The 24635-nt window shown below is 43.0% G+C and overlaps 1 protein-coding gene across 6 annotated transcripts in view; it reads right to left on the reverse strand.

Annotated features, from left to right (window-relative positions):
• The window catches only part of FAM102A (family with sequence similarity 102 member A), a 51294-nt gene extending 41038 nt beyond the window's left edge, over positions 1-10256 (reverse strand). For 2 of the 6 annotated variants that reach the window (XM_033137069.1, XM_033137063.1), the window contains exons 1-2: positions 10127-10256; positions 4480-5193 (exon numbers count right to left, since the gene is read on the reverse strand). In XM_033137069.1, coding sequence (XP_032992960.1) covers positions 4480-4625 — 146 coding nt within the window. In that variant the 5' untranslated portion in view covers positions 4626-5193; positions 10127-10256. Of the gene's footprint in view, positions 1-4479; positions 5194-9496; positions 9513-10126 lie in introns of those variants that run through there. The other 4 variants (XM_033137065.1, XM_033137067.1, XM_033137068.1 and 1 more) reach the window with 3 other exon arrangements.
• Between the last annotated feature and the right edge of the window lie 14379 nt (positions 10257-24635).

Consider the following 24635-nt stretch of genomic DNA (forward strand, 5'->3'; position numbering starts at 1 on the left):
CACTATTTCCTATAAAATCCAAGCTGGGAAACATCAATGTGTTCCAAACAAGCTAGGATTGGTATTCCTTGAACAGTTGGAAGATTTTTATTATTTTGTTGTCATTTTTGAAACATTGTTCTGATCTAGTAAATTTATTCATGATGTATTATATGCTTAATGAATTGTTTTTAAGGATTTACTGATCTAATATTTTGATATTTGTGTGTTGCCTTATCATGAATTTATGCTTTAGCTGCTGGGAAAAAAGTATAGGCTAATTTGGGGAGTGGATTGTATTGTAATGTTTTTGTCAATTTTATGTAAATCACCTTGAGTATACAGTGGTACCTCAGGTTACATACGCTTCAGGTTACATACTCCGCTAACCCAGAAATAATGCTTCAGGTTAAGAACTTTGCTTCAGGATAAGAACAGAAACTGTGCTCTGGTGGCACAGTGGCAGCAGGAGGTCCCATTAGCTAAAGTGGTGCTTCAGATTAAGACCAGTTTCAGGTTAAGAATGGACCTCCGGAATGAATTAAGTTCTTAACCCGAGGTACCACTGTATATGGAATGGTGGCATATAAACAAAAACAGTAACAGCAAACAAGCAACAAGAACTTATTACAAATATCCCAAATTTGGATTTGCTTTCAGGGTCTGCTAGTGAGAGAATGAGGGAAATCCACATGCACTAGTCTTAAAGTGACTCAAGCCGCTTATGCTGCTGCAGCTATAAACACAGGCTTTAGGACCCAGCATTCACAGGCACATGTGGAAGCCCAAGCAGCTCAACAGAGCAAAGCACTGATTCCAGCTTTGGGCTCCCCATACAGGCAACTGGGTCTCTGAGCTGGCCATCATTTAAATTACCCACAATGCCTAAGAACCACACTATGCCAGGGTAATACAGTATAGGTTAATATAGTGTATGGTTCACAGATAGTCACAGATTACAATGCTACTGTAAAGGTAAAGGATCCCTGGATGGTTAAGTCCAGTCAAACATGACTATGCTACTGTATGCTATTGCCACCGCAACAGATAGCACTTTGCCAAGCACCTTCAAACCTACATCTGGTCCTGATGACTAGAGTATGTTACCATTGACTTTCTAAAAAGGAGTCAGTGCTAGGAATTGGGCACCTAAGCAGAAAGGCACACCACAGCAACTCTGCTGGCAGATTATGTGAACAGTATATAAAATGAGAACAAATACGTCCTCCAGAGAGTTGCTTTGAATATAAAGTTGGAAAGTTGTAACACATAGGATGAGTTTTAAAAGTTTACATGTTACTGCAACAGTTGTCAAACCTGATCATGATCTTCTATACTCTGAGCATCCCCCTAAGATGTAGGGGAGGCTGCAAAAATTAAGGCCAGTTTCAATGCACAACTAGAACCAGAGCTTAGGGAGCGGAATGTGGATCTCACACACTCTTCAACCCCCCCCCCCATAACCCCTTTCCACTAGCCACCTGCTTTTGTGTGACCAACCATCTCTATCCTACACTCACACAGAAGAGAGAGAAGGGTGGGGGAAGGGGATACACCCTTAACCCTTGTTCTTTGTATAACCCATCATGAGAGGACATAAAGGACATTGTGAAATGTTTCCATGCCAGCTCCCTGAAGATGATGTGCAAAGCCCACTTGAGCTCTTATAGAGGTTGCAGAGTCCAGTGGACAAGACATCAAACTGTGAAGCTTAGTGGAAAGGAAACAAGTTTCCACACACTTTCTCATTTAGGACAGGTTGCCCATGGGTGGATGGGTGATCAGACTGCATACCCTATTGCCAGTTTTCCACTTTACTGGTTTATGAGTAACCACGCTGGTAAAGAGAAAAATGCATGCATCTGGATTAAATTAGAGGCAGTTTCTCTGCTGGAACACATCTGTGATCTGCAACATTCACATGCTGAGAGGACTGCTGAAATTCAGCGGGGGGGGGGGGGAGACCCGTGTTTAGCAGCAGCAGCAGCAGCACTGAAACAGACAAACACCAGAACTACATCGCTGCATCCAAGGTCAACAAGGAGGAATACTAAGCATTACTTGCAAGCAAATTACCTAGATTCTTATTTTGTTGGGGAGAGGGGGAATTACTGTAATTCCTTCCTCTTCCCAATCTTTCACACACTTCAAATTCCAGAGATAAGCCTCTTTTACCCAAAACAATAGGCATAAAACTAAAGTGGGAGAAAGGCGGCTCTCAAAGGGGTGGTGGTGGTGGTCAGGCAGTACTTATGAAGAACTCAACCCTTAAACTAAAGGGCTTCTAGATTTGGAGGGAAACAAATCTGGCCTCTGCACAGTACAAGAGGGTGGAGCATCTTCCAAAAAGAATAAGCAAAGGGAAAACACTTTAGTAGTTAAGTTTGCTCATCTCCTTGAATGCCTATATGGACTCCTCTGCTGAGTGCCTGAGGGCCCTGTTCATGCCTCTTTCCACTTGGCCCAGGGTGGGGCGTGATAAGCCTCATAAGGACTGCTGCCATTGCTGCTGCAGTCCAGGAGGAATCCCCTGCTAAGTGCTTGAAGGCCCTGTTCATACCTCTTTCCACCTGGCCCAGGGCGGGGCCTGACAGGCCTCTGAACAGCAGAGATGGTTCTTTTTAAAGATGTTTTTAAATTATTCTTTTAGCCTTTTAAATTCTTTTTTAGCGCTGGGGTGGGATAAATGTTTAGTTGGGGTTAGGGATTTGTTTAATTTTAGTAAGATTGTAACTTTTTATTATTTTTAGTTTCTTTTATTGCTTTATTGCATAGATTGTATTTTGTTTTTAAGGGGTGGGGTCAGGGCTGCCTGGGAGTGGGCGCCAGCCAACAGAATGGCTGGGGCAGGTTCCATGGGGGGGATGCACTGGGACACCTGATCTCGGTGATCACGGGGGGGGGGGGGAGGAAGAGTTACACTAAGACCAGACCATGTCATTACCGAGGAAGCAGATTTAGTCGCAGTTTGAGGACTATCTGGTCTTGACCGGATGGATACTGGAATCAGCAAGGGAGACCCACATGACCTGAAGGTGCTGCTGTACAATGCCAGGTCAATGATTCATAAGACCACTGCCACCCATGACTTGATCGTGGATGGAGGACTTGACCTGGCATGTGTAACAGAGACTTGGTTGGATGAAGCAGATGGGCCTTCCTTGCCGCTGCTTGTCCACCAGGTTTCTCTTACTCATAACAACCCAGGTCAGATACCTGGTGTCTGAAGAAGTGTGCATGCACATGAAAGCTCATACCAAGAACAAACCTAGTTGGTCTCTAAGGTGCTACTGGAAGGATTTTTTTTATTTTTTATTTTGTTTTGACTTTTAGAAGACATTTGAAGGCAGCCCTGTTTAGGGAAGCTTTTAATATTTGATGAATTATTGTATTTTAATATTTTGCTGGAAGCTGCCCAGAGTGGCTAGGGAAACCCAGCCAGTTTGGTGGGGTACAAATAAATAATAATAATAATATATGAAGAGACAAAAAAAAACTTTGGCTTCGTGCTGCTTTTTTAAAAGAAAGCCACACAAAAATCAATTTTTGTCCCTTCCTAGAGACTTACGTGCTTTTGTACAAGTACAAGAAGAGCTTCTAAAATCTCCTGCCATGAGTTATGGAACAAGGCAGTACACGAGCAAGTCCAGGATTGTTTTTGGAATTTGTTTTGGCACAATGCTAGGCAATAATCAATCTGCACACAGCCAACAACAAAAGCAACATTTGATTAGTAGTTACTGAAAGACAGGGCAGTCGCCTTTTAGAGAAGAGAGAAAATAATCCTACAAATTCAATGGTTTTTAAAAAGGGACTCCCTCCATGGAACCAGAACTGTATTAGTTTAGAAACAAAATAAAAAAAATTCCTTCCAGTAGCACCTTAAAGACCAACTACGTTTGTTCAAACTTAGTTGGTCTTTAAGGTGCTACTGGAAGGATTTTTTTTTTAAATTTTGTTTCGACTATGGCAGACCAACATGACTACCTACCTGTAACTGTATTAGTTTAGATTCATGATACAGCATTTTGGTCTATTAATGATTGTAAAACAACAAGAAAAGAGAACAACACAGCATCTAAAGCTGTGATTTTTGCAAACAGATTCTCAAATATCACATACTTTGCAACCTAGAATAAGCTCAACAAGGGAGCAAAGAGGAAGGATATGCAGAACGGACGGTATCTTTCCCAAATCTCAAGTTCCTTATTGAGTATCAATACACATACTCGTCACTATTTGCACTACTAGGGTGGGGAAATGAAAAGTTTTTCGGATCACAAATGCTTTAGTTTGAAAAATATGTACCAAATGTCCTGAAGAACCTCACACAGCAGGCCATCAGTGTCCACAGAACTTCATTTCCTCTCTCCCCACCCACCATGCACACACAAAGCATAAGGGGGGGTACTAGACATGGGGAAATAGCCCTAGTGAAACATAATTGCTCAGTACAACAAATAACAAACAGGGAGGGCTGTTAAATGAAGTACTTCCTACCTGGAAGACAAAGTGGCAAAATCTCCTCCATCAAGAAGCCTAATTTTGCAGAACAGAACCCCATTCACAAAAGGAACAGCAGTCAGCTCCTCTAAAGTGAAACTGGTTTGAAATTTGAACTTCTTCTTCTTCATCAAGAAAGCCATGGGCAAATTCAAACAAGGCCAAAAACCACAAAGTCTAGAAACTCCCAATTTTTCAAGAAAAAAGAAAAAGAGCAAAAATATCTATAGAGTGCAGCAGCTCCAAATATAAACAATAAAGATGTTTCAAAAAAGGTGAAACCACAACATAAGAAATAAATCCCCAGTCAATCCAGTTTATAAAAATAGAGCACAGAAATCTCAGTTCAAATGCAATGGCACCCTAGCTTTAAATGAAAAATCCTCTTCTCTCTTTGGTGGTCTGATCTGGCTATAGTATCATCGCTGGTACAGACTTCAGGTAAGGAGGAGGGCAAGTGAAGTCTCTGGTTCATCTCCAAGGGTAGTGGGGGAAATCTAAGCTCCGGACCAGCAGGAGCTCCCTTGATTAGAGATTGTGGTGCTTGGCTTCTTTCAGGGCTCCTCTTGAAAGTACTGCTAGTTTCTTTCTGAGCTGGTGCACAGCAGTGTCAACACTTCACAGTTCCAGTCTCCTCCCCTTGTGCAAAAGCTTCACGTGGACAACTGCATCAGCAGCATATGTTGTGGCTCCCACAGGTTTTTTGCAAGCCTACAGAAGGGAGAGAAGGGGTTAGTCTCAGCTTAGTATCTGCTAGTGTCAGTTTCTCCCTCTACCCCCCCATCCTAACTGTAAATAAATGAATATTTAAGTCGTATCCCATATCCATCTACAAATAAATTCAAGATACCTTCATCACCACCAAAACACTATCCTTTACTTTACATGGCAAATGCTTCTACAACCTGCTTGAATAGTTTTTATTTTTCTGTACTGTATACATAGAGGATTAGATCTTCAGATTATCTTCAGCAAGCAGTCTCAGAAAAGGATGGATGCTCATGGGCACATTTTCATGTATGCATGCATTCTCTCTCTCTCTTTCTCTCTCACACACACAAACACACACAGTCTTCCGGTGAAAAGGATGACCAAAACAGAAATAAGTAGTTCACAGATCGCTGCTAGATATCAGACTGTGGCATATCAAGGATAGGCACTTTCCATCCACCACACCTCGCCTCTCAGCCAGCTTCTCCACAACAAGGAGGAAGCAAAAAACATGTCAAGTAATGTGACCAAGGTTTTACAAAACATGGTCATGAGGCTTGCTTTTCCTAGGCCTTAGACCTGCCTTTACACCAGGGATATAAGGCTCAAGGTTTGTTCAGCCCATGAACTCTTTGGAGTTCATGGTCTGAACAGTCTATATAAGAAACCATTTTCAAATCAACTTTTACAATCTACAAATATTTTTATGTCCCTTTCAGTGCACATTGTGCTTAATTCACACGACCCATTATTTATTCTGAACAAGGGAAAAAGCTATACAGTCCTCAGGACAGATGAGGTAAAAAATAGTTGTGGGTGTCCTGTTTCCCACCCCCCATAATCTTACCCCCAAACAAGTGAAAGATACACCAGCATCTACTGGCGAACCACATGCCAATTTCCAGTGGACCATGTAGCTTCTGGTGGTTTGGTGTGATTTCTGCAAATAATGTTTCCCTGTGTGGACTTTGGCCTGATCCAGGTATGTTCTCATTACATTTCTATGCACCTAGTGAGGATCACTGGAAATAGTGTAGTTAGGCTTTAAAGATTATTCAACCCTTGCTCTGTAAATTTAGAACACATTGGCGGACCGTGCTGATTCTTATAAAGAAAAAAGGAGGCCATACCAGATTAAAATCAGCTTATCCTCGTTATAACTATTTGCTTCTGAGACCCTGGAGAGGAAACTAAACCTATGAAACTACAGAATCAACCTCTTACAGGCAATCAAATCCTCAAATATATGTACAATTGTACCTTTGTTGTGAGGGACACAGAGCACGCTGTGGGTTAAACCACAGGGCCTAGGGCTTGCTGATCAGAAAGTTGGCGGTTCAAATCCCCGCGACGGGGTGAGCTCCCGTTGCTCAGTCCCTGCTCCTGACAATCTAGCAGTTGAAAAGCACATCAAAGTGCAAGTAGATAAATAGGTACCGCTCCGGCGGGAAGGTAAACGGCATTTCCATGCACAGTTCTGGTTCGCTAGAAGCGGCTTAGTCATGCTGGCCACATGACCCGGAAGCTGTATGCCAGCTCCCTCAGCCAGTAAAGCAAGATGAGCACCGCAACCCCAGAGTCATTCGCGACTGGACCTAATGGTCAGGGGTCCCTTTACCTTTATTGTAGAACGCCCTGTAATTCAGATGTTTTGGCTTCTGAACGCCGCAAACCCGGAAGTGATTGTTCCGGTTTGTGAAGGTTCTTTTGGAACCTGAACATCTGACGGGGCTTCCGTGGCTTCTGATGGGCTGCAGGAGCTTCCTGCAGCCAATCAGAACCCGTGATTTGATTTTCAAACATTTTGGAAGTCAAATGGTATTCAAGAATGGATTCTGTTCAACTTCCAAGATACAACTATATTCTTAGACATGTTCTGGAGTAGCAGTTCTGTTGTAGTGCAATCCAAGTAGGGCTGGCTTATATATCGATATATCATCCAAAACTGGTTTGAAGTCCATATTGTGGTATCAGTTGCATTGTTTTTGACCTGGAAATATATCACAAATTATGACTCTGTGTGTGTGTGTGTTATGCAAAACTCATAATGTAGGAAAAACTGTGAAGGCAGCCAATGCTTCTCTTGATTCCTGCAGCCCCTGTTAACTCTGCCGGCTCAGCTTTCCCCTGCCTCATGCAGGGGGCAGTGAATCACAAGAGCAGGCACTGGCAAAAATCACGATGGAAGAAAAACCATGAAACCAGCTAATGCCTCTACATCAGGCTTCCTCAAACTCGGCCCTCCAGATGTTTTTTGCCTACAGCTCCCATCATCCCTAGCTAGCAGGACCAGTGGTCAGGGGTGATGGGAATTGTAGTCTCAAAACATCTGGAGGGCAGAGTTTGAGGAAGCCTGTTCTACATAGCTCCATCCTTATTTCAGACATTGTGATATATCAGTATATTCCAATGTTTAGCTGGTGATATATTACAATGTTAAAAACCAGATATTGCCTAGCCCTAAATCCAAGCCAAGTCTATTTCAAAGTAAGCCCCAGAGTGTTCAACAGCCTTGCTCCTAGGTAGGTTTGCATAGGATTGCAGCATTTTTACATACCAGCAATTCTAAACATGCTAAGGAGGAAGGTCACTTGGACACAGGGAGATTTATTTCCAAACATGCACAGCTTAGGAGTCGGCACAGGAGTCCTGTAGCACCTTAAAGACCAACACAACTTACAAGAGTAAATTTTAAAGTGCAATTCATTCAAAAGCAAGTGCTTTAGAGCTCCACTACTTTCAACATTAACTATTAAAAGTGTGCCATTTTGGCTAGATCATAGCTATAATGTTTGTGTGTGTAGGTACACAGGGGTATAAGGCGCAGGGTTTGTTTAGCTCATTAACTCTTTGGATAAGACAAAACAGATAACTGGCTGTGGGCACAGTCAGCTTCAAAAGCAACTCAGATTAGAGTTAAAATGTAATGAGACAGTAATGAGACAATGAGCCTGCCAAAAGCCAATTTAATCATCACAAACTTCACCTCCCCACCAGCTTGTAAAACAAAAGGGCTAACCATTTGCAACAGGAGTCACCTCCCTATCACTCCCACCCCTCCTATATCAGGTCCTCCTCAGCTTCTACCCCAACTGTAGAGTTGCCAAATCTCCAGTATCAGACCTGACATAGGGGATCTGGGGTCATTCTGATGGGGCAGGAGACATAATTTAGTGGACACACAGTCTATATAGCAAACCATTTTTAAGTCAACTTTTACTATCTACACATGGGGTGCATGGGGTCACGAAGAGTCGGATACGACTAAACGACTAAACAACAAGAAGGTACACGGAGCTATATACATGTACAATATGTAATTAATTAATATATTTTTACACACTTTTTATTGCTGAAGCACTAGACATATCTGAGAAGGGAGAGAATTCCATAAACAGGGTGCCTGTACTATGAAGGCCCTCTCTCACGGTGCTACATATTTGATTTCAGTTAACGGTGGCAGAGTTTAGAGTCTTACCTGTGGATCTTAAAGCAAGGGTACATTTACACAGGAAAATTTGTTCAGCCAAGAACACAATACACATTTGTGGACACCACTACATATGTATCTTACCTGCACACACAAGATATATATATATGTATGGGTGTATTGTATAAATTCACACACGTACCTGTACATGTAGGTGCATATGTGCTATACACACATCCACGCATAAAAAGTGTGTATAATTTAGATAAAACTACACAGGTATATGTGTTTGTATCTACATTCTACAAAAACAACGTTGGATCCAGACTTCACCCCACTGAGACTAAACCCCCTGAAATCAACAGCGCCTATGTTAGTCTAACCTAAGCCCCAGTGATTTCAGTGCAGTCTGGCTCTAAGCATGATCAAGCCTGATCCAACCCACAAATTAGACTGCATACACAGCATACATTTAAAGCACATTCTCAACCACCACCGCCAAAATAAAAAAATCTTGAGAATTGTAATTTAGCCCTCACAAAGCTACAATTCCCAGCATCCTTAAACTACACTTCCCAGGATTATTTGTGTGGTGCCAAGTGCTTTGAATGTATACAGCTTTACACACTTTCAGACTTAGGCTGTGCACCCAGCATGTTTTAAAGCACATTCTCTCCCTCTCCCACACCTAAAAAAGAATGATGAGAACTGTAGTTTGCCCCTCACAGTGCTTCAATTCCCAGCACACATAAACTTTAGTTCCCAGGGTTATTTGGGTGTTCACATGTGTGTGCTTTAGATGTATACAGCTTTACACTCTTTCAAACTTAGGCTGCATACACAACATACATTTATAGCACATTCTCCCCATACCTAATAATAATAATAACAGCAACAACAAGCGTAGTTTACCCCTCACAGAGCTACAACCAGCAACCATGAACTACCGTACATTTCCAATGATTACTGGGAAATGTTTACAGCTTTGCATAAAGTATGAATGTGTTTCAAACGATTCAGACGCACGAGCCACCCGACGGGGAAATGAAAACCCCTCTTCCTTGCCCCATACAAGAGGGGGCGGAAGAAGCGAAGAAATAAAAGCTGGTCTTAAAACTCTCCCACCCCCTCCGCTCGCCCCATACAAACTCTCCCCACACAACAAGAGCCGTGAGGAGCCCTTCGCCCTTCACTTTCCTCCTAACCCCCCCCCCTCCGCACCCCGACTGACCCTCAACCTCACCCCATGGCTCTCGCTCTCCTCCCACTCAGGCCCCTCTTAAAATAACGCTAACGCCCCCCCCCCAAAGAGAAAGCTTTCCCCTCGCAGCCTCCAATTTTTTAAAGGCCCTCCCCCACTCCAAAAGACAGATTGATCCCACACACTCCCCCACTATCTCCTCCGTGGGGAGAAAGAGGACCCCCGCGCAAGGACCTCCCCCCGCTTTTACCTCACACCGCCACCCCTAACCCCCCCCCAACCCGAGCTCGACTCGCTCTCACCTCCCTCCTCCTCGGCGCTGGCACCGCTACGCCGAATGCGCCCGCTGCGCCGACAGCGTAACGCGAGGAGGCGGAAGGGGATGGAGGGGCGGGAGTAGGCACCGCCTGCGCTTGTGCAGTCGAGGCGTTCGCTCGCTCGCGCTCCGTCTCCGTCCATAAATTGGGCGCGAGTGCGTGGGGGGGGGGAGAGGAAGAAGTGCGGCCGCTCTCAGAGGATTGGGCAGTGTTTTTCTCCTCCCCCCCCCCTCGCCACGCCCCAACGGAACGAAGAAGAAGAAGAAACGAAGGGGCAGAAAGAATTCCGGTTTCCAATTGGGCGTGTGGATGACTTCAGCGGCGAAGCGATTGGAGAAGGCGTGCCTTCGCTCAAATGGAAGGATCCGCCTCCTCTTCCCCTCCCCCCCAATACCTCAGAGTTTTATGGAAATGGCGGGAAAACGAGGCGTAAGGGGATGAGGGGGATGAGGAAATGGATTGAAGAGGGAGAGAAAAAGGAGTAGGTTGACCGTTTCTCAAGAAAGGGCCTTACTTTGATAATTATTATTTATTAAATTTATACACCACCCTTCATCCGACCAACACAGTATAAAAACACATATAAATATTTATTTTTGTAATGAACATCTCTCTTCCAGAGATGAATTTAAGCATTTTATTTACTGAATTTATTTCCCACTTTTTCCTCCAAAGGAGCTCAAGATAGCATATGCACATGGTTGTCTTCCTCTCCATTTTATCCTCACAACAGCCCTATGAGGTAGAACTTAGGCTGAGAGACACTGACTGGTCCAAGGCTAGCCAGTGAGTTCTTGGGCCTACCAGGTCCTAATCCAGCACTTTAACCACTACACCACAGAGGCTCTCAAGGCTATCTCTCCTCCACCACCACCCCACACCAGTCCTATGGGGTGGGGTCAGACCCAGAGGGGAGAATGACCAGCACAAGCTTGTTGGTTGTAAAAAAATATGAAAGCCTGGTAGGAGCTGGAATGGAGTATCATGCAGAAGGGTACAGTATATGGCTTATTAGATAGTGGGTGGACATAACAGACGACACAGTGATTCTCCAAGCAGCTCTGTTTATTCTCAGACTGGAACAGAACTGGACTGAAGGGCTCAGCAGCCTGCTTATATAGAACTCAGCTACAAGCAACAGTAACAACTTTCTGTAGTTACCTAATCCCTGAAAGTCACTTTCAATCCCTCATTTGCATGTGCGGACCTGAGTGAAAACTGCAGCAGAATGAACTATATATACACACACCCCTAGTGGCCTAGGGTGAGAACTTCAATACATAACATGGCTGGCTGGAACAGCAACAAGGAGCTCTTCACACTAAGTTTTGTGGCAGGTCCCACCTGAACTAGGGCATTCAATGGCTGCTAGCCACGATGGCTTTGTTCTGCCTCTGTATGCTAGTTGCTGGGAATCGTAGCTGGGAAGAGCGCTGTTGACCTACCAAACAGGTTGCAGTCCTCTTATTCTGGCATCTGGTTGTTCACTGTGAGAACAGAATGCTGGACTGGATGGGCCCTTGGCCTGATCCAGCAGGGTTCCTCTGGTGTTCTCATGTCAAGGCTAATGTCAATTGCTGAATCTGCCCTCCATAAATGTGTCTCATTCTGATCCTTGTCATGGCAAATTCCATCCATTGGCAACAATGCCATGTGATGAAATGCTTAACTTTGTTCTGAATTTAATGTCAGTGTAGGATATATCATGTCAACATCCTAAAAGCAAGGATATACCTGCTGGTCCATGTATTTCATCTCAGACTCATTGGACAATCATTACTCAATTATCCTTTCCTGTTGCCTGACACACACACACACACACACACACACACAATTTTATGTTTTACAATTTAGAATATTCATTTAGACAACCTTAAAATATCAGTGACTTCCCTTCTTCTCTTTCCATGGTTCGTTTTTCATACTATAAATCCCTGCATATTTTATATAAACTAAACCATTCAGTATTCCATTATTACTTCCATCAAAACTTATTTATACTCTTGAATTTATCTTAATGCTGCCAATGTTTTGAGATGTACACAATTCCCCCATATATTCAATAAACATTTTCCAATCTTCTTTAAACAAATGTTCTTCTTGTTCTCTTATTCTGTAAGTTAGATCTGCAAGCTGCGCATATTCCATCAGTTTATGTTGCCATTCTTCTTTGGTTGGGACCTCACTTGTTTTCCATTTGGGGCTAACAAAACATGGGCCTCCGCAGTGGCATAGATAAATAACCTTTTTTTTTGACACCTGGGAAATTCCATCTCTGTTGCCTGACACACTCTCACATGCAACCTAGCAACAGAAAAAACACACACACTAAGGTGCATGTGGGGTGTGTGTTCTCTTTTTCTGGAAATTAAGCACTTTATTGCCACAGGACTAGAGAACAGAAAGGAAGCATATTCCTGCCTCTGTTACCAGCAAAGCAAGTTTGCACCCAGGGCCAGCCTTAACATTAGGTAGAGCAAGAATGTAAGAAGAGTCCATTGAAGAAAAGCAAATACATGCATGTCCCACTATCCAAATTCTCTTTATACAAAAAATCACTTGGCCAATCACTAATAGGCCTAATTAGTACCCAAACCACACAGCACTGTTTGTGTAGCACTTGCTTGTAAGCCTCTTTGTCTAAGTTAACTTCATCAACAACACCTAGAAGGTGATAGGTTCCCCATCCTTGATCTAAGCCTTGGGAGTGGACATTTAACAGATTATTGTGCCCAGCCCCAGCCTTCAACAGTTCACCACTGCCTTAAAACATTGTTGTGCTTTTATGTAACAATGAAGAATTTGTGCTAGAATTTGCTTGTTCTCTTGACTTGTTCCATCCCCATCTATTCTTTTTTAGCTGCAAAACATCCCATGCTTGCTGGGGCTCATGGGTGTTGTAGTTCAGCAACATCTGGTGGGCCAAGGGTTTCCCACACATGCATTAAAGGAACATGGGGAGTGATAAAACAAGATCAGCTTGCCCCCTGGCCTAAGAGTTAGGGCTTCTATAGATGAGCTGTTTACTGAGCATTCATCCTGATTTGCTTGCACAAAGCTTACGTGTGGAGGTTATATGTTTTCCACTCTTCATTATTGCATATTTGCAGGGAGATTATACAATAATGAGCATTCTGCCTCATTTGCTTGCATCGTGTTATTCTGTATAACTGTCAATTATTAATTCATCCTACACTTTTCAGTGCATCCCCCATCACTTTTTAAACCATAAAATATTGTGGATTTGTTGTGCCAGAGTGAGAGACCACCTTGATCCACTTTATTTCTGCAGTACGTACGAAAGTTCTGGTATGTGATCGAATCTCTCCCGCAAAATACTGACAGTCTAGAGCTTACCTTAAAGTATCTTTTGTAGTATGCACTTCCCTCACTGGAAAAAAAGGAATAATGTTTTCCAAATTGTTAGTATGATACAAAGGTTCAACATCTCTCTTGTGATTATTACTCTTCACTTCCTCTTTGGACTCCTGTTACACGTTTACAGCAACAGGCAGTGAATGCTAAAAGTTTCCTAGCATTATAAATCCTGGTGTTCTCACATATATTTATTCTACAGCTTTCATCAGAAACATTTTCCCCCAAGTATTTGCTTTGTAATTAATTCGAAAACGTGAGTGATGTTATAAATAAACAGGCTTGGAAAAATGCCTGGAGAATTGCTCAACATACTGTAATTTAACAAAGTTGAATTCCCATGGATGTGCATTTTCCTTGATAAAAGGCAGGCAAATAGAATGGGGATTAAAGAGCCTCACAGGGAATGTTTATTAGTGTGAAACCTCTTTCTGCTGGCTGACACTCTGAATGAATCTGTGATAAATTAGCATTTTTAAAAGGGGTTTGGGATAAGCATTACTTAATGTTTTTGTAGTGTTGCTTCCCTCCTTCAAGAGAGAAATCCATTCAGAAATGTTAGCCACCCTCCATTATTTTTTGAGAAGGAGCATATTCATTAACTATGGAAAATGAGTTTCAAGTTTTGTGGATTGGGCTCAGATTTCCTTGCAAAGATACATATGTCAGTCATAGCAATTAACATCCTCCAGTGATGGATGTTGGTGACTATACATTAAAACAGGTGGGTGCCCGGTCACATTTCCTTCAGGGCAACCCTCTGGTGGCCAAGTACCCATGGTAGGGAGGTCCACAGATGAAAGTGGGAGGAGCAATGAATGTAAAAAAATTCCTTTGTAGTGTGGGCTAGTTTCCACACATACGCTCTAGCCACAGTCAAAACAAAACAAAACAAAAAATTCCTTCCAGTATCACCTTAGAGACCAACTAAGTTTGTTCTTGGTATGAGCTTTCGTGAAAAACACCAGCGGGTGCAGAATGCCACGGCGAGGCTCCTTACCGGGTCTTTGCCGTGGGACCACATTCATCCAGTGCTCTACCACCTGCACTGGCTCCCGGTGGAGTACAGGGTCAGGTTTAAGGTGCTGGTTTTGACCTTTAAAGCCCTATGCGGCTTAGGACCCTCGTACCTAAGGGACCGCCTCTCCTGGTATGTCCCGTGTAGGACCTTAAGGTCCTCAAATAATAATATTTTGGAGGTCCCGAGCAACAAAGATGCTAGGTTGGCCTCAACTAGGGCCAGGGCTTTCTCGGTATTGGCACCGACTTGGTGGAACAGTCTATCACAAGAGACCAGGGCCCTGTGGGATTTGGCATCTTTCTGCAGGGCCTGCAAGACGGAGCTGTTCCACCTGGCCTTTGGGTTGGTTTCTGTTTGATAGTTATGCTTCATTCTTTTATTGGTGGGCTATTTAGAAATGAGATTGCAGTTTTACCTTAATTTTGAATTTTTAAATTTGTATTTTAATCTGTATTTTAAATTGATTGTTTTTTATGTTTTTGCTTTGATTTAAATTAGTGTTAGCCACCCTGAGCCCGGTTTTTGGCTGGGAAGGGCGGAATATAAATAAATAAATAAATAATAATAATTATTATTATTATTATTATTATTATTATTATTATTATTATTTTGTTTTGACTATGGCAGACCAACACGGCTACCTACCTGTAACTGGAGCTCTAGCTAAAGTCCAGATAAGCAAGAGGCATTATCAGAGTTCAAAGGCACACTTCAGCCAGGAAAAACACTTTTGGGGTATGAAGCAGGACAAGTGAGGGTTTGACCTGGAAAGAGTTCTGGAAAGGCCTCTGGAGAGGTCTGGAGGCCACATTTTATGCCCACTCCTGCATTTAGAAAAAAGACCCTTCAGGGTGTGAAGGCTTAGGTGTGGTAGTACCATATTTTTTGCTCCATAAGAGCACTTTTTTCCTCCTAAAAAGTAAGGGGAAATACCTGTGCGGAGCGAATGGTGCTCCCTGGAGCTGAATTGCCCAGGGGCCAAAAGCAGATTGTGCTTTTTATTTTACAAAGAGAAAAGGGAGTGTTGAAAGGACCTGCTCAGCAGCTGATCAGCAAGAGATCGGGAGAGAGATAAGAGTCCCCGGCTCCCTTTCAGCCCCGCCCTCCTTTGTTGAATGTGCTGCAGAGGGAGGTTGTTTGTTTCCCCAGGACATGTGACTGGCTGATTAGATTATCTGTCTGGAAACAGTAGAAATGGCTCCCTTTCCTTAAGATTTTTCAGAAATGTGAGTTAAACCCCATAAAAATGGGGCTTTTCCTCTTTGCTTTGCCTCCTTTGCAAAAGGAGCTTTGATTTTCCCCCTTTGCAAAAAAAGCTGCAAAACCTTTAGCTGATCCTCAAAAAAAAAAAAAAAAAAAAAAAAAACCAAAAAAAACCCCTAGGGCTTTTCCCTTTGCAAAAAAGCTGCAAAACTTTTAGCTGATCCTCAAAAACAAAACAAAAAACAAAACAGGGCTTTTAGAGGAGGAAAACCAGAAAAATATTTTTTCCCTTGTTTCCTCCTCTAAAAATGAGGTGCGCCCTATGGTCCGGAGCGTCCTATTGAGCGAAAAATACGGTATTTGGGACATTGGAATGTGTGCCTATTGGGTAAACAATGGAAAGCAATAACAAGACATGGGCCAGCCTTGTATTTAACAACTTGCCCAGTAGCCATAGGTGACCAGAAATTCCATGTAGGTGAGTGAGAAGGCTGGTGCAGGAGGGGTATTGGAGCTGTGGGCAGAGTATGTGGGTGCTGTTGTGGCCATGACTGGAGAGGTGTCTTACAATGGGCATAAATCTTCCTAAAAGAGAGCAAGTGTTTGAAGCAGAGGAGAGAGGTGCAAAGAGTGCTCTATGAGTGATTGCAGTGGTATTTACCCTCAGTAATTTGGGGTGGAAGGAGGTATCCCCACACAATTTTGTGGCCCTGTCTGTTTTTGCTGCTCTTTTAGTTGTGGCAGCTATTTTGTATTACTGTATATTCTGGCGTATAAGACTATTTTTTAATCCAGGAAAATCTTCTCAAAAGTCAGGGGTCATCTTATACGCCGGGTGAAGAATCTGCAGTCAAGTATGTTGTTGTTCAGTCGTTCAGTCGTGTCCGACTCTTCGTGACCCCATGGACCAGAGCACGCCAGGCACGCCTATCCTTCACTGAAACTATATTTCAAACTATATATCTCAAACTATATTTTTACTGGAAAAGTTGGGGGTCGTCTTATACGCCCAGTCGTCTTATACACCGGAAAATATGGTATGTCATGTCTCCCTGCTGCCATTTTGGGACTGGTGCCCATGGAACTTCCGCAACATTGAACCCACTAGCTCAAATGGGTTGATGAACATGGCCAGTGCTTTTTTTCTTTAAAAAAAAATGTTTAGGGGTACTCTCATTTTCCTATTCATATTGAAATACTGCCCCTTAATGAGGCCAAACTTAGATTCACAAAATGTTTAGGGGTATGTGTTAAGTAGTGGGTGGACACAGCAGATGACACAGTGACTTTCAAGCAGCTCTTGTTTATTCTCAGGCTGCAACAGAAGCGAGCTGAAGGGCTCAGCAGCCAGCTTATATAAAACTCAGCTACAAGCAACAGTAACAACTTTCTGTAGTTACCCAATCCCTGAACGTCACTTTCAATCTCTCATTTGCATGTGCGGACCTGAGTGAAAACTGCAGCAGAATGAACTATATACACACACCCCTAGTGGCCAAGGGTGAGAACTTCAATACATAACAGTATGCATACCCGTGTCCTCCCCAGAAAAAAGCACTGAACATGGTGCACAGAATATACCAAGAGTAATATCTGAGTCAACATGCATAGGACTGCCCAGTCATTTCAAGAATCATTTAAGTTAAGATCAAATTTAGAGAACTGGGGAGATGGGCTGTTGTCCTAACAAAAAGGCAACCTAAGAAACTTTGTGAAATTCTCTTAGTTATTTCCGGAACATATTAATATGGGAAATGAATGCTAATCTCCCACCAAAGCAGTGGTCACTCACTGAAAATGAACACATCTGTGTATGCATTGTGTCAACGTTGCAAGGAACTATTTTTTGTGTTATTGTGATCAGCATGTGGTGGAAGGAGCAAGCACGTTCTAGGGAGTTGGCCTACCCCGGTCTGCAGTACTGTACTAGTCATAGCGCTAACCTTTGTCAGATCTGCAGGATCTGTAATTACCGTACTAGCCAGAGATGTTAGGAGAGGGAGGCTAGAGAAGATGAAATGGGCTTTAAAATGAAACTAAAAGCAGCATAGAAGGGCTTTCTCTTGAAAAATTAAAGTGATTTTTTTCTAAAGGGAACCTGGGGGATTTTACGTTACTGAAATATTAATTACAGCTTAAACATTAAAAAAGGAGATACAGTTCATCTTATTTACTTAATTCAGCCATTTATATACTGCTTAACACTGCAGTTTTTAAGCGGCGTACAATAAGGATGCAAAAGGTAGAATCCGTTTTAAATGAACCATAAAAAACAGAGACCACCCATTTTTATTTTAAATGGATATTAGTGCTGTGGATTTTATCTACTGCATTTTAAATGTATTTTATTGCTTGATCATTTTAATATATCTTAGTGTGGTATTCTGCTTTTTAAATTCTTGTTTTAAGCTGCCATGTTCCCAAAAAGGGTAGGTTTGGATTTTTTTTTTTATGTATAAATAAGTAAATCTACCTTAGGTATCTCTTTCTAAAAAGTGTTAGGAAAGGCAAAAAGTTTTAAATACAGAAAGAAATTGAAAGAAAGTTAAAGGCTGAAGAAGAAATCCTAATAAAAAGAGAGACAGTAAGTTGTGGAGTGATGGTGGACTTTTAAAAAAGTCCCCGAATGATGATTTAAAAATTCAAACTGAAAGTTTAAGAAAATACCAAGATAAGGGTTTTAAAAAGAGAATGCAATAAATAAATAAATAAATACTTGGTGACCAGAAAAACCAAAATTAAATTAAAGGTCTAGGCAACAATGTGAGTTGGGAATCAATATTTTACACTTCAAGCTAAGTTGTTTTGAATGTAAAGGTAGCTTGCAAAATATTAGGTAGGTATGAAGTCTGTTTCAAGTAGGGTGAAAAAATAAAGAGAAAATGGGAAGGCTTTCTCCATAAAAAGGCAACTAGAAAAGTGACTGTAGTTGACATCCACCTGTCTCAAGAAACGGCATGTGGCCTCCAGCTTATAGGAACTACAGGTGAGAGCTGAGTGCTGAAGGAGCACGACATGTCCCCCACCATATTTAATTAACAATTAAAAATGAAAATAATGAAATATTTTATATAATAAAACGTTTGTGTGCAGTTTTGCCTAATATAGTGCAATGAATTTTTATGATGTTGCCTTTTATATGTTTTATATGCATTTTAACCCATACTTTCCCACAATCTTTATACACATTGTTATGTACTTCAGGAAAGCCATCCTTCATGCAGTTTAGGCTGAGGACAGGATTGGTTGAGACTAGATATTGGGGAGAAATGCCAGTCTTCACATATGAAAAAAAGGCACTGGTGGTTGGCACTTCTGGTCTCCAGGATGGGGTTGAAGTTCCTACAGTGGTCCTGCCTGCTTCCTTTCAATGCACCTGCTACATGTTGAGTCTCTTCCTAACCCTGGTGGTCTGAAAAAACCATTTGGTCCCTTTTCCTTAAGCTAAACTAGGCTACTAGCAGGGGAGTTTTTCTCTTGGGTGGTGATTTTTGTGATCCAGCTTGTTCATTGATCACGCATCAGTGAGCTCTCTGCATCCCTAGGTACATGCACTATCCTTTGTAACTGGCTGCTGTTGGGAAAATGCTCCCCTCTTGTAGCTCCAGATGTCCTGTTTATTGTTCATGCATGAGGATTTGTGCTCAAGATGATGCCTGCAGTGCCTTACTAGAAAAATTAACCAATAAACTAAAACTGACAATGACAAAAACCCACCAACAGCATACAAATCAATATAGCTAACCTGATCCAAAACGCACACACACACCCCACTCACACATGAAAACAAAGATCACTACAGCCAATAACAAATGAACAACCACACCCTAGGCCAACCCCAACCTCTCTCACCACCAAAGGAACGCAAGTGAATAGCAAAGAACCTGTACAAGCGACGCTGACACAAAACCCCACATATATTAAGTAAAATAGAAACATTGCCACCTGAACCCACCCCCACTCATCCTTCCCCCCTCCACCTTTCTCCCCCTTTTCTTCCTAATGTCTCACAAAACATCTGTAAAAAATGTTACTTGAAAGAGAGAGAGAGAGAGAGAGAGAGAGAGAGAGAGAGAGAGAGTGTTTTGGAATGGACATACTGCTTCCCCCCACCGCCCCATCACTGCATGTCCAACAACTTCTTGCTGAATTAATCATGAACTGGAATGATGTGTCCACAGTATATATTCACCACTAATGCACTGTTATTACATAAATGACACAATGCAGAATACACCAACAAAAAAAGCCAAGTATTTTTTTTGGGGGGGGGCAGAATGTAATGAATTGTATTTCAAAAATAAACTTTGCCCCACTGCCCCTAAACTCTTTATATTCAGTTGCTCCAAGCAATTTTCTCCCTTCCAGGGAAGTTGGCCTGCCTATGTCATGTGTCATAATGGTGACCCTTTTCTCCCTGATTTGGAATGTGAGAAAGGGCCACCTAGTTTATTTGATGGGTGGGTGGGTGAGTGGTTGCCCTCATCAGTTGAGATGTAAGTGCTGTAGAAAGCTCTGCAAAACTGTGAATACAGTATATGCATCTATGTACCCCCCACTAGGAGGATTATTCTATGACAGTGAGTGACCCTAAGTTTGTATTTTCTCAGCTTAAGTTGATAACAGACTATGTGCAACTCTTCAGTTCTCTTGTATTTTTCATTAGCTTGTGGGACCTACCACAAAACGTTGCAGTGCAGCGAACCTGCCAACCATGTCCTTTCCCAAGCTACTCCATTCCATTCCCCCTACCCCCTGATTTTTCATTATTCAGCATTCTGTGGCCATTGAGCCTCTGTGGGCTTTTTCAAGCTGCCCTCACTCTTGGGTATGAATTGTTGTTTAGTTGTTTAGTCGTGTTACGGAAATTACCGGGTCGAGGCTGCTCAGCTCCCGGTCCTACGGAGGAAGCCCATGGTTCGCTGCGGAGGCAATGGAGACCAGCCAGAGATTGGAGCAAAAGCAAAGGAGTTTATTGCGCAACAAGGTTCAGGAGGATCCGAACCCCGAACAAAGGGTGTCACGGACTTTTAAAAGTTCCCGCGATTGCCCAGAATACATAGCGAAATACATCATAGAAACGTCAGAGAAGGGAGGGGGAGAGAGGAGGTTCTAGCCAGATTTACATACAGGTAAACAAGTTTTACATATCAGGAAGGATGGCAGGAACCGGTGAATGGATTTAGGGTGGGTGCAATATACATTGAGAGTTTCCACTGGGAGAGAACAATAGGAAACTCCTGGGAGGATGTCTGCTACCATGGCAACTGATTGGAGAGTGCTTGGGTGGATTACCGGGAGGGGTGCATTTCCTCTTGCACCTGGATGAGTACGTGATCTCTCGCTTAAAGGATTATGAAAGTCACTGAGATGGAAGTCCAAAAATCATACTGTATCAGAATAATAAACTTCTGATGATCGGAGGATGGCGGGGACTGAGGGGATGGAAAGACCATCTCCTAAGGAGAAGATAGACACCAGAATCGAGCAAATCGGATATTGCATTCAGGAGTTATGGATTTTTACAATAATAAACATATTGAGCTGTCAAACAGGCCACCCAGAGTCCAAATTGTCCAGTTGCTACATTGTTACAAGTTATAATTAATAACTTCCCTAGCTGGATACATTTTAGTTTCAGTTCCATTGTTCTCGCAGCAGGGAGCCTGTCAATACCCACTTAGCGTGCAGTCAAGCGTGAAGGTGTTGAGTACATCACAGTAGCTGAGCTGAACGTTCCATTTTGCAGGCTGGGCTGAATGCATGCTTCTGATTGGTGGGTTTGCCGTTCATTGAGAAAATGGCGCGTATGAGGAGCGCTTTTGACAGGAGCGCTTTTTGGGGCGCAGATTGGGGCTTTTAGGGGGAACCCTTTATCGCGAGGGTTTATGTGGGTGCTTGTGTGACTAGTGTGAAAGGGAAATGGTAGGAAAAGGGGAAAGGGATGCCCCGCTCATCGTCGGGGTTTTTAGCGGGTTTAATAGTCCCGCACTCGCTACCAGGGAGACATAGCGGTGGGGGAAGGTGACGGCTGGAACTTTTCCCTATCAGTCGTGTCCGACTCTTTGTGACCCCATGGACCGGAGCACGCCAGGCACTCCTGTCTTCCACTGTCTCCCGCAGTTTGATCAGACTCATGTTGGTAGGTTCAAGAACACTGTCCAACCATCTCCACCTCTGTCGTCTCCTTCTCCTTGTGCCCTCCATCTTTCCCAACATCAGGGTCTTTTCCAGGGAGTCTTCTCTTCTCATGAGGTGGCCAAAGTACTGGAGCCTCAGCTTCAGGATCTGTCCTTCCAGTGAACACTCAGGGCTGATTTCCTTCAGAATGGATAGGTTTGATCTTCTTGCAGTCCATGGGACCCTCAGGAGTCTCCTCCACCCCCATAATTCAAAAGCATAAATTCTTCAGCAATCAGCCTTCTTTATGGTCCAGTTCTCACTTCCATACATCACTACTGGGAAAACCATAGCTTTAACTATACGGACCTTTGTCGGCAAGGTGATGTTTCTGTTTTTTAAGATGCCATCTAGGTTTGTCATTGTTTTTCTCCCAAGAAGCAGGCATCTTTTAATTTCGTGACTGCTGTCACCATCTGCAGTGATCATGGAACCCAAGAAAGTAAAATCTCTCACTGCCTCCATTTCTTTCCCTTCTATTTGCCAGGAGGTGATGGGACCAGTGGCCATGATCTTAGTTTTTGTTGTTGTTGAGCTTCAGATCATATTTTATGCTATTCTCTTTCACCCTCAGTAAAAGGTTCTTTAATTCCTCCTCACTTTCTGCCATCAAGGTTGTGTCATCAAGGTTGGGTATGAATAGCGCTGCTTTATTTACATAACAATCCATGGCTAGATAATTGAGTTTGCTGTCAGTATGCATAGGACGCTACTGAAAGGCCACATTAATTTACTGTATTTAGTAACAGTGTTTTCTGGGGAGTAACCATTAGGAACATATCACTCAACCTGGGTTGGCTCCCCATAAATTTCCAGACTCAATTCAAGGTGCCAATCATAAAACTCTAAATGGTTTGGGACCAGGGTATTTGCCAGATGGCCGGCTCCCAAACAATGCTGGATTACCCAACAGGCAAACTAAGTATGTGCTTAGGAGGGTAGCAATAGCTGGGGAAATAAGAGCCCAGAAATGGCTTTCGCCCAGTGCAACTCACATGGTGTGGGTTAAGGTGGAGGCCAACAGTAGGTGGAGTCAGAGCCAGTGACAGGCAGAGCCAACTAATTCTAGCTTTGTCCTCCTCCCCCCCCCCCCCGAGCTGTACAAGGGCAATACTGAGACTAAGGAGGAGGAGAAAACTGATAACCACTGCCACACTGGCAGGTAGGTGAGGACAGGCCTGAGGGGCAGACTGTAGTTGGCTGGGCCGTGCCCCTTTGTCCTAATGGATCAGCCTCCTCTGTAATAGCATGGGCAAAAAAACCAGCGTATTTTGTGCAACACAAACTTTGCATCCAGCTGGAACAGCATGACACATTTGATGCCAGAGTCCTGCTATATCCTCCTCACTCTAAACTCCTAGGCCAGTCACCTTGCAGTCACAGCACCTGTGTACCAGCTGTGAAGTGTGTTGTCATGTGTCAAGGGATGTTTATGTGTACCTTGTGGTGTGTGTATGAGAACTCTCATCCCCCCCCCTTTGAATTGAATCAGTAAACTCAGCACCTAACCTTTCCTCCAATGTAAGAGACACAGTAAATTGGGGCAGCCAGTGTGGTGACCTACAAATGTATTGAAATTCCAACTCCCATCAGCCTCAGCTAGCATGGTCAACGTCCAGAATTTATGGGAGTTGGAGTCCAAAGCATCTGGAGGTTTCCAATACCTGATGGTAAAAGACTTGTTTTGCCATGCTCTTGGCTTGATCAGATTTTCTCTATGGTGCTTCACTATACAAAATAAATCAGGTAATTGAAAACAATATAGTATGGTGGCACAAACCTAGCCAGTTGTAAAATCTTTGCTCAGATTCACCAACAGCACGGTAGCTGTACCACTGCAGCTCTAGGCCTCTCCATATGTCAGACTGCATATTTTATTTAGCAATACTGCTTACAGTTAAATAAAGTCCTCAAATTTAGCTAAGGTTTTTATGTTGTTCATTCTACTTTGAAGGGGGAACAGCTTTTCCCTTTCAAAAATAAGACAAGAATGGATGGATAGCACCACCAGCAGGTCAGAAATGGAATTGGGCAGGAATAGGACAAATAGCCTCACCAGATGAGACTACTGTATTTGTCCATGCACCCCAAATTTTTCTACTACTGTACTTGTGTCTGGCAGCTGCTCTTCCAGGTCTGAGGAAAAAGGCCTTTCCTGCCATCTACTAAATGGTGCTAAAAGGGTGTTGCTGAATTCAATTTACCATTATCCTTGAACATTGGGCTGGGGACGATGGAAGTCCCAGAACACCTGGAGGTCCTGATATGCCCCATCACTGTTATATATGCAAAGGAAGTACTCTGCTACTGAGGTATACAGTCTGTCAAATGTCAGGCAACCCAAACAGTAGGTGGAACCCATGACAGGCAGAGCCAGTCTCTGTAGTTCCTGAGGCTGAATTGGTTAACAATTCAATCTGAAGCTAAATACCCAGCTGAAACTGGGTTATATACTTCAACGTACAGGTGGGTAGCCATGTTGGTCTGCCATAGTCAAAACAAAATAAAAAATTCATTCCAGTAGCACCTTAGAGACCATGTTTGTTCTTGGTCATACCAAGAACAAACTTAGTTGGCCTCTAAGGTGCTACTGGAAGGAATTTTTTATTTTGTATTGGGTTATATACTGATTGAGACAGCTGTCAACACTTTCTACTTAGCTTCTTCCTGTTGGGTAACCAGCGTCATATAACCAGCATTCTTGAATGGAATTCA

The sequence above is a fragment of the Lacerta agilis genome, chromosome Z (assembly GCF_009819535.1).
Source record: "Lacerta agilis isolate rLacAgi1 chromosome Z, rLacAgi1.pri, whole genome shotgun sequence".
Taxonomy (NCBI): domain Eukaryota; kingdom Metazoa; phylum Chordata; class Lepidosauria; order Squamata; family Lacertidae; genus Lacerta; species Lacerta agilis.